The sequence below is a fragment of the Salvelinus sp. IW2-2015 genome, linkage group LG3 (genome assembly GCF_002910315.2).
Source record: "Salvelinus sp. IW2-2015 linkage group LG3, ASM291031v2, whole genome shotgun sequence".
NCBI lineage: Eukaryota > Metazoa > Chordata > Actinopteri > Salmoniformes > Salmonidae > Salvelinus > Salvelinus sp. IW2-2015.
Genome location: NC_036840.1, coordinates 4,494,993 through 4,505,962, shown reverse-complemented (window position 1 = coordinate 4,505,962; position 10,970 = coordinate 4,494,993). Strand labels below are relative to the sequence as shown.

Here is a 10,970-nt window from a genome sequence, read left to right as displayed (position 1 = left end):
GGGGGGGGGGGGGTGTAAGTATTTGTGCCAGTGCTGAGGCCGAAAACAACATTAGGAGGTTACGCCTCGATCAGACAGACAGCGTCATTGCATCAATGCGGCGTAATAAATTCTGCAGTCAAAAGTTATCCAACATTTGTTCTGGATGTGTGTGCAACAACAGTTCAACATTCACCTTTTGCTGCTATTTCTGTCAAGTCTACGAATACAATTTGATTAATACGTTGGATTTATCCATTGGATATGAATCTACTTCTGGTGTATCCAAACCAATGATGAGCAGTCTGATCGAGGCGTTAGACAAAACACTGTACCAGCTTCCCTGCTGACTCCATATACCACCACCATACACCCTGTTATTACTTCTGGTTTACAGGGATTCATTATGATGGTCCTGGTTCCAGAGCTGTGGGTCTAAGTACTCTAGCAGGTCCCAGCCACCATCAGCCTGGTCTCACTGTTTCACACTGGTCTGCGTTACGGTACAGTACAGGCACCTTAGCTTGTGGATAGAAGAGCCAGATGTTAAATGTATCCCATCTACACTTGCCTTCAGACAGTTTCAAGGCCCTCACGCCAACTCTGGAGACGTGATGGTATTGTTGTTGTTGTCATGCCAACAGGAAGAGTATCAACCGTGTCATACTAGAAGAGTTGGACGTAACTGTTGGTATCATTTGAAAACCACACTGCCTTTGAATAGGGGCAGCAGGTAGCCTAGCGGTTAAGAGCGTTGGGCCAGTAACCGGAGGGCTTGGTTCAAATCCCAGAGCCGGCAAGTTGGAAAAATCTGCCCTTCTGCTCTTGAGCAAGGCAGTTAACCCCCAACAACTGCTCCACAGGCGCCAATGATTGGAACATCGATTTAAGGCAGCCCCCCGTACCTCTCTGATTCAGAGGGTTAAATGCAGAAGACACCTTTCGGTTGAATGCATTCAGTTGGTGTGAGGGCCTTAACTGTCTGCAGGCAACTGAAGATGCATTTAACATCTGGCAAATGACTAGTTACCCCCTTTCTCTTTCCCTATACCTGTGGACAGGCATGTCTGAACCTCGAGTCATGCAGAGGTTTCCTGTCATCATGATGGCACAATGAGTCTACCTGCACAAACCAGCTGCTCTAGGGTAGCCAGAGCAGTGGACCAGACCGAGTGTGTTTGCATTCGAATGTGTTTGCGGTTGAATGTGCGTGTGGCACTCCTCCCTGGTCAAACACTAGAGAAAACAAACAGTAGACTTGCTAATGGGGCCTTAACTACAACCTGCATACTCTTCTATCAGACCCAGGCAAGCAGAGTTTATGCAGGGCGCTAGAGTCAACACACAGAGATAAAGACCACCTGGCCAACGGGTTAGTTTGGTCTGCACAGTATACAGTCCTGCTGGGATGCTTCTATAAGAGGATCTGATAGGTTACGAAGACTAGACCGATGTATTAAACACTGCTCTCATTGGATGCTGATGAGCCCAAATGTGCTGTATGGACTCCAACATAGAACTATTGTGCTGAACTCTATTGTCTTGAATATTCATGTTTTATTTCATGAATGGATGCCATGTCCTGGTATGAAAGATGTATGTTATGGTCCAAAATCATAACAGCTGGATCGGGCTATACATGTGCCTTCACGTCAAGCTGCCTTTTTACACAGTGTAAAATCACTTTGTTCTGGAGGGATGACAACGGGGGGAGAGTGGATCTGTTGGCCATCACAGTTACAAGGTGAGTCTGTGTACAGACAGTCTCATGTGTACAGTAGCCAATTTCCTCTGTTGCATAAATTCAACCAAACATCCAGCTGCTAATTATTCATTAGGAATGAAGAGGCAACCATGTAATTAAGCAATTCTCCATATGACTGGAAAATTGCTATATCGTAACATAAGATCAGCGAATGACATGCATTCATAATATTTTACACAATTTTTCAGAGCTTGTTGTGTGGCATCATCTTCCTTCCAAGGTTATTTTCTCCGTTTGAGTCATTTTAAATAATGAGAGAACTCTCCTAGTAGCAGGATGCCTATGAAAATCAATGATAATTTTGCACCGGGAATGCGTAATGCAATACATGTAATTAAGTATGTTGTCACCTATTTGTATCCATTAAAAAGCCATTGATATTTTCATGGCGGTTGAGCAACTCACTAAACTATCATTCATTGTTCTTATGACCGGTCTGTCAGCTTGCGGATGAAACCGGGGAGAGGTCACGACCACATCCTCTGAGGTCAGGGCTCATCCTGCCTAAAGCAGTGCCTCTGTCAGGAGAGTGACAGGTGGTCCTTTGTAGCTCAGTTGGTAGAGCATGGCACTTGTAACGCCAGGGTCATGGGTTCGATTCCCATATGTAAAATGTTATGCACGCATGACTGTAAGTCGCTTTGGATAAAAGCGTCTGCCAAATGGCATATATATTCAAGGTTTAATAAGGTCTGCCTCAGGCCTCTCCTGGGGGCTACATAGACTGATGGACAACCAAACAGTATAGTACATTGTTATCCATTAGCTACACATGGCAGTTATTGCTCCATTTCATTGATTCTCTTTCACAGTTGATCCAAAAATCGTAATGCTCTCAGAAAACAAGACGACCCCATTCTGTGATACAACATTAGGAATGGGTTTAGTACAGAAAGCTGGGTGGTATTGCAGTGTAAGCTACCATTTTAGGAGTTTAGGCCCTGAGTCTGTTTTAATATCTTCTCTGCCCTCTCTCAAACTCTTCCCCCAAAGCCTCATAACATGCCCAGCAGTTCAATTCCTGGCTCTTCGTCCAAACCACAGAGGTTATAGAGCATAGAATGAGGCTGGCAAAACCAAGAGCAAAGTGAGAGACAGTGCGTTGTTGTTGCATGGTCTATTCCCACAGATGGATTAAAGCTGGGGCCAGAGGTCAGACAGTAGACCTCTGCTTGGCCTCCTGGCTGCCCAGGTCTAACTACAACAGAGAGGGAAGCTGATGCTGGTACTGTCTCATGATTGGTGACCACGGAGGAAATATAGTGTGTTTCCTAGTAGTTGTAGCCTATGTTTTGTCATGGCATACTGTCACCCCACATGGAGATTCCGTCCCTGTGAGGTCTGGTGGAGTATTAAACGTGCTTGTTAAAACGTTATTGCTGAAAAGTGTTGATAAAAAGGGGGAAATGTGGACTTTTTCGACCCAGTTTAATGGTCCTTTCCCAGTCCAGGCTTGTGCTTGATAAACATTGATTACCAAATATATATATACATAAAGAAGTTGTACTCACAGCCAAGACAAGCTGCATTTTATGAGAATGTCTTGTACACAGTTTGACTTCAAGGCACAAACCAAACCCTGCAAGGAAAAACAAGTTTATTTGGAATTTCAACCCAGAAGTTAAATGAAAAACAACATATTTTGGGAACAAAACCAGTCTGGGATTAACAGGGGCGATAAATCCCACTTTCTGGGTTTGGGGAGAGAGAGTTGGCACTGACTTAAACCATCCCTGAGCCTCTAAGGTTGGCCCCATAGCTGACCAGCATCTCCATCTGTCTGACAGCCCACTGAGCAGTTTGCAGCCTCTTCATCGCTCTCATTGTGTGTGTGTGCGCGTGTGCGCCATGACAGCTTGCCTGAATCCTGGCACTGAAAACCACTCCCTTGGACTCTTTATGCCGCCAAAAGGCATTGTGGGTAATGCATTTGTATCCTCACATTGTTCTCTTTACTCAGTGAATCAACCATAGTTTTAATTCAGCATTCACCTAATCTGCCTCCATGATATTATTATTCCACGTAGGACCATAACAAGTTGTTACGATAACCCGACAGTCATATTTTACACAAGCTCTTATGACCTTGTTAAACCTTGTTAAACCTCTACTTTAACCCACATAGGCAACAACGTCCTCAAGTGTCACATTTATCCCCCCGACTCTCACTGTGGATGCTTTTTCTCCCTAAGATCTCTGACAGACCTGAGTTCCTCCAGTCCCTCCCGAGAGCTCTGTGTTGTATTTGTGAGCCAGGTCATACCTGAGGCTGAACGAACAACGCTGATGATTAACGGACAGTGGGCAGTGTGTGAATCACCTCAGTGCTGTTGTTCCTCTCCTTTCCTCACTGCTCCTCTCCGCTCCATCTTTAACACATCATCCAAATGAACTCAGTCAGTGCCAGGGCATGCGGCAGGTAATTAATGCACACAAGTCATTAAGCACGGTCGCACAATACCACTGTAGCAGCAGCCTCCAGTGGGAAGACAAGACCAGTGGACGGAGGTGCCCTTTTGATTGTTGATTAATACATTTGAGGAGTAAACGGACAGAGCGCTGGCACGTTAACAAGTCGGTGCTGGCGGTCAGCTTCGATTTTTCAAACGGGTCCTCTGGGGAGGGAGGGAGGATATTATGAGTGTTAGTGTTTAGGAAGGGGATATTAGGTATGACCACACTGAGGAGAGAGAGAGGATATTATGAGTGTTAGTGTTTAGGAAGCGGGATGATTAGGTATAGACCACACTAGGAGAGAGAGAGATAGGTGTTAGTGTTTAGGAAGGGGATATTAGGTATGACCACACTGAGGAGAGGAGAGAGAGGTATTATGAGTGTAGTGTTTAGAAGGGGAATTAGGTATGACCACACTGAGGAGAGAGCGAGAGAGAGAGGATATTATGAGTGTTAGTGTTTAGGAAGGGGATATTAGGTATGACCACACTGAGGAGAGAGAGAAGATATTGTTAGTGTTTAGGAAGGGGATATTAAGTATGACCACACTGAGGAGAGAGAGAAGATATTGTTAGTGTTTAGGAAGGGGATATTAAGTATGACCACACTGAGGAGAGAGAGAAGATAGTGTTAGTGTTTAGGAAGGGGATATTAAGTATGACCACACTGAGGAGAGAGAGAAGATATTGTTAGTGTTTAGGAAGGGGATATTAAGTAAGACCACACTGAGGAGAGAGAGAGAGAGGATGTTATGAGTGCTCTGCCTGTATGAGCTGTCTGCAGCTATAGTTCTGTCAAGGAGCAGCTGTTGGAAATTGTTCTTGAGGATTTAAAATAAAATCTTATAACAAGGTGAGGATGCTGTAAACTGTTCAGATTCTTCACCTCCATTACATAAGCAGTGTTATTTGAGACACAGAAATGTCCATTCAGGGAGGTATAGACACCAAAAGTCAGACATTTTGCAAATTCCTCCTGCCATGGCTAGAGCATTAGGATGATAGATTGCAGATCACTTTACCCCAAAAAGACCACATTTCCACCCAGCACACACATTCCTAATAGACCGCCACAGTCGGGTCCAGATGTAGCTTCTTAACTGGACTTGTCTCCCCATGAACACCGGTGTTATGGCGTTTGGAGACCTCAATAACATGTTGAGTAAACGCTCTTCAGAGGCCTCGCGCTTTACGCCTGCCGAGATCCCACACATTATAAACAGGAAGAGGAAGGAATGTTGGGTCTCGGCTGCTTCTTTTCAGAACTCACTCCTCCACTTCCCCTCTGGTGTGTGTCATCATCACCACTTTATCTGAGCCCCTCGACGGGAGGAAATGTACTCAGTGTTTCCCAGGGCAACCACTAGTGCCCACTTCCTGCTTTCAGTAGGTGATACTTGTCCCTAGTTGAGGTGTGTGTATGTGTTCTAAGTGTGTTTATCTGTATTTTAAATACAGCCGTCTGTTGGATAATTTGTGAAGTTACACCATGATACTATATACCCATTCTTAATAGTTAGTTACTGTACATTAGTCATATACATTCACATATACTGAAATCAGAAACAAAAACATCCCTTTAAAAGGATGAGCCTAGATCTCCCATTGTTTTATCTGGAATAAGACGAAATGCATGGAAATGATTTGAAGTAATAGTGGGTAAAACAGCCAGCACTGTGAACCAAAATAAACGTTCGTAACCCAGTTCCAGATTTAAAGTCCCTCTGTTTGGGTAACTGTTGCATAGCAACGTTTTTAGTCCTAAATCACTGTGTCGATGTAGACAGACTTATGTTAGACTGTGTAATGTCCCTCGTTATTCCATATGGCTGTTATTAGTTCTATGTTTCTGACCCCTGGAGTCTACAGCTGTGTATTGCTGTAGGCAGTTGAGAGGGAGCAGGGAAACGTTTTGGCGAATCAAACAGCACAGAGCATCCCTGTGCCCTTTGCAGGGGTCAGATGGCTAAAGGCAGGCAGTGTGTGTTTACTGAGGAAGTTTGCACGGACACAGGCAGCATGCTCCTGAAAGTCTGTCTCGTGTGTGTGTGTGTGTGTGTGTGTGTGTGTGTGTGTGTGTGTGTGTGTGTGTGTGTGTGTGTGTGTGTTTCAATATGTCATAGGCCAGACGAGAACAGCTAGCGTCCACCTCTGGCTGAGTTAGAGGAGAAAGGAGTTGGCATTTCCCCAGGCGTGCTGATAAATGTTTTGGCAGGAAGGTCTTTGCAAATGACTACATTCCTTTTAGCCTTTTTTAAGGCTATTTTTACCATTCAAGGGCCTGTTCGTTCGGTAAGCACTTTTTTTCTTCGTTGCACAGCGTGGAAACAGGAAAGACTGTTTTTTGTTCTGTACGAGTGGCAGGTTGGCTCCTGTTTCTGTCAATACAGATGATACAACCATCAAGTTCAAAGTCAAACTGCATTTTCTCAATGTATCTTCATTTATTTTGATGCACTACTTAACTCAATCGCATATTTCATGAATAAGTTGCCTAAATAGGAAGTCAAGATGATATATTATAAACTATTTAAGATGAAGCTGAGAGCAGAGATGCCTCAGTAAAGTTGGAAGCCTTCTCAGAAAGATGTGCACAATTTCTCGCTGTGCCCTGACTGACCCCTACATCACATTGTGTTGTTGACTCCCAGTGTTTTCGGGGACATTCCACTTGTCAAAAAGGCCTCTCTGACTACACGTCCACAGCAGCAGTGTAAGGACCCCTTGTCGGCTGTCTTCCTGTTGCCTGCGTGTCCCAGTGAATGTGGACTAGGCTGCGTTAGAGCTGTCCAGGTGCTGTGAAAGAAATCATGTCTTAAGAGGATTAAGGGGACCGGGGCCACATCTCTCTGGAGGTTACCACGGTTACAGTGAGAATGACCCCGGCTGTCACCGCACGTCAACGGTGGTGTCTCACTCCCCGTGCCTCTCTCACTTTATTTCTCTATTTCTCTGTATCTGTCTCTCTATCGCTGTATCTCTCTCTATCGCTGTATCTCTCGCTCTATCGTTGTATCTCTCTCTATCGTTATATCTCTCTCTATCGTTATATCTCTCTCTATCGCTGTATCTCTCTCTATCGCTGTATCTCTCTCTATCGCTGTATCTCTCTCTATCGCTGTATCTCTCTCTATCGCTGTATCTCTCTCTCTCTCTTACAATATATGTACATCCTTTTGATATGTTACTTAGTTTATAGCATAATTTTTTGCACCTAAAAACCATTCAATAAGTTGACCCCTCTATTCACACCTTAATTATTCAATAAAGGTGTGTTCAACTCTTTCTCTCTCTGTATTGCAGAGCCTGGATGAGCTAGATGATGACGACGGAAGGGATAAGGCGAAGGAGGAGGAGCAGCAGCTGACACAGCTCAACACGGAACAGAACGAAGCCATGACCTCTGACCCTGGGGCTGCCACCCACTTACTACAGGTGAGGACAAGGTCACATGTCACCCAACCTCACTGACCTTTACCACTTAGTGTAATACCTAGGGCCTGGAGTTTAGCCTGACCATGTAACCGGACCAGGAAACACTCTGGGCTGAAGTCATATCAACCAATAAGGCTTTTGGCTCCCCAAGTTATTGTACACACTTATATGGTTCTTTGATCACTGAAACAAAATGGTTCCATATACTGGAGAACACTGAATGGTGCCATTTATGAATTATGGCTACTACTCTTAAATAATCATATTTTGAGCTAAGAATATACTTTAATAAACAATTAAATAATGGGCAAAAGAATACCAGCATGGTTTTTAGAATTATTTGCCATTCAATGCGAACATAATTTGGAAATATGAAGTACAATACTTTGTACAACACTTTTTTTACTTAGTTAGTAATCAACAAAAAGGTGTCTTCTGCTCCATTCTCAACCACCACCAAACAGCAGACATCACACATACAGTTGAGACGACCACAGGTTCAAGCTGCATGTATCGCCCCTTGATGGAAAGCATGTTGTGGGATTAAGGGCCTTGCTCAAGGGCCTAACATAAGGGAATGTTTTGAGGATATGAACCCAGCAGCCCTCCAGTTGTCAGATCAATTCTGCCATTCTTCTTTTCTCTTAACGCCCGGCCCGGGATTAGAACCAGCCACCTTTCGGCCACAGGCCCAACTCCTTAGCCACTGGTCTACCTGCTTGACTGGTTCCAGATGAGAAGAAAAAATGAACATGAGTTAATCTCCAGAAATAAGCATGAGTAAACCTGCTAAAAGGCTATGCAGACATACAATTATTATGATGTAGAAGAACAACTTACATGTCGTTGTCCGCAGCAGCCGAAAGAGAGAGCCTCTGGGATAGTTCTGGGTTACTGCAAGACAGAGCAAAACATAGATTGTGTGTTAAAAGTCATGCAATGATTAACTAGGCTATTGAATCACCAATACTTATTATTCATAATTTATTATAAATCATTTATGCATGCCTCATTCAGAAACAGTCTTCTAATGGTTTTAATGAACATAGTCCGCTCAATTGACTCTGAAATGAAAGAGAGAATTAGCTAATTACCAATGTTAGACTGGGTCTGTAGCTCTATTTGGCATATCTCATAATAAAAAATAGTTCATTAAAAAGAGAAAGCTAGCTTGTGAAGTGGCAAATTTAAAGTAGCCTAGCTTTTTCTGTTTAGCTAGCTAGCTTACAAACATTCTCATTCTAATAACGTTTCAACTTTATTTATCTAGTATATAGCTTATAATAAGACTTTGGGTTCATATATTCTAATTAAATACTCAACTTTGCTTACCTTAATACATTGAAAAATAACGTGCTCTTTGCAAGTTGGTTCAACCCCCGTCCTCTTGCTTTGTCATGCTGGAATGGATTGGTAGTTGGTTTTTGAATAGGAATAGTAGTTACATTTTGAGTTAACCAAAAGATTCTAGAACCTCTTTTTTTTTATATAGGATTGTGTGCTTTTATAAAACACATTATTTACTCTTGCTTCTAGCTAGAAGCAAGACGAAATAGTTTGTAACGGCACAAGTTTGTGCCTGGCTGTTTGCCACTCAGACCTTGGCAACAATGTTGCAAAATATGACTTAAATCTTTCCCTTGCCATAGAGAGCTAACGTGTCAGACTTCAGCTCGCCATTTTTCTGAACAGGTGAAGTCATAGAGCAGCATCATTAATATGGATATAAATGTCAATGGAAAACAGCTAAAACAAATTAAGAGGGAATGTTAGCTGTCATTTCAGAGTTTGATGTGACTGGGTTAGCTTATGTTTGCTGTTTAATTTCTAAAATCCCCATTACACTCTGGGGAGGGATAGAACCCTCAAGGTTCTTTTGTCTTCACTGGATATATATATATATATTTAGTATAGGGTTCTTTAATATAATCCGAAGAACCAAAAGGTTCTATATAGAACCCCAAAGTACCCTTTTTTTTAAGTGTATAGTACAAAACAAGATAGATCTCTTGATTCCCATGGTGATCTACAGCTGAGTCCAGCCCCAACTTACACACTCCCCTCCCTTGAGCAGAATGTGATGATGAGATAGATAGATAGATACTACAGTGCCACCAAACAGAGGCACTGTTGGTCAGAGAGAAAGCACTCCATACATAGGCTGCTTGAGAAGGAGGGAGTGCATTGCTCTATATAAACCAGCTCGTATGGCAAAATGATGCACTACAATACGCTACAAAATACAAATGCGTTCTCATTCCATAACCATTCTCTGGGTGTGATGACATGAGCAGTACTAAAAACGTATTGCTTAGATAGCTGTGTTTTTGAGACGGTCACAACACAGCTCAGCTCCAAGGTCCACAGGGCTAAGTGCTAACAGGTTCATTTGGAGCCTGTGTTGCAGCAAGTCTCTCTAAAAACACACTTCAGAGCCGTATCAGGAATTAATCTGCATGTATGACATGCTATTGATATGGAGCATGCAGTTTGGGAACAGAGGAGTCCCTGCCTATTGAGGCCCCTGCGTTAATAGATATCATAGGAAGGCCAAACGGATTTTATATATACACATGTAGCTACAGTATATGTATAAGTATATTTGCAAACAATTATGTTTTGATTGTGCAATTGATTTGAAAGTAAACCATTCCAGAGCATAACATAACGTGAATAAGACAGAGTCCCTACTATCAGGTTGGTTATGATTAATGTGATTGTTTCTATAAGCAGTCACGTTGGAAATATATCTTTCTGTTACTTTCGCCTGGAGGAGATCATTACTGTGCAGTCAACAAGTGTGCAATTGAAGTGCTGTCAAACGCTCTATGCAGAGACATGAAAGGACTTGAGAATATGTTGGTAACGAAGGCAACCGCGGAAGCACTCGTCTATGAGCTGGAATATAATACGATTTGGATTTCCTCCCTGTGTTATATTAACAGATATGTTTTCTGTCGGTACTATACAGTATCAGATGATATATTCATATAAAGCTTTCCAAATGTAGTTAATCATTTAATGTATCAAGTCAGTAGATCCACAAACACTTAATTCACTAGAAATAAGAGTCACCCACTCGTTTAACCGATGTGTCATGTGTGTTGAAAGTGACGAGACTTCTACTCCGTTGACATGCCGTAACACGTCCTTCCCGCTGAAACATCAGCAGATTACCCATCAGCCCTTGGAAATGAGGCATGGAGGTGCCTGCTGAGCCCACCTTACCACTACAACATATTCCCCTTAAATCAGAGCAGATGTGGGCACTGCCACGACTAACCACTGGGGATCTCCCGCACTGCATCTCACCCATTGCTCTGCCACTCCCTGCCTTT

The 10,970-nt window shown here is 43.0% G+C and overlaps 1 protein-coding gene across 2 annotated transcripts in view; it reads left to right on the top strand.

Moving 5' to 3' along the window:
* Positions 1-10,970, top strand: part of LOC111982756 (PRKC apoptosis WT1 regulator protein) — an 86,167-nt gene that overhangs the window by 49,774 nt on the left and 25,423 nt on the right. For both annotated transcript variants that reach the window (XM_024014350.2, XM_024014356.2), the window contains exon 3: positions 7,501-7,632. In XM_024014350.2, the coding sequence (XP_023870118.1) occupies positions 7,501-7,632 (132 nt within the window). The remainder of the gene's footprint in view (positions 1-7,500; positions 7,633-10,970) is intronic.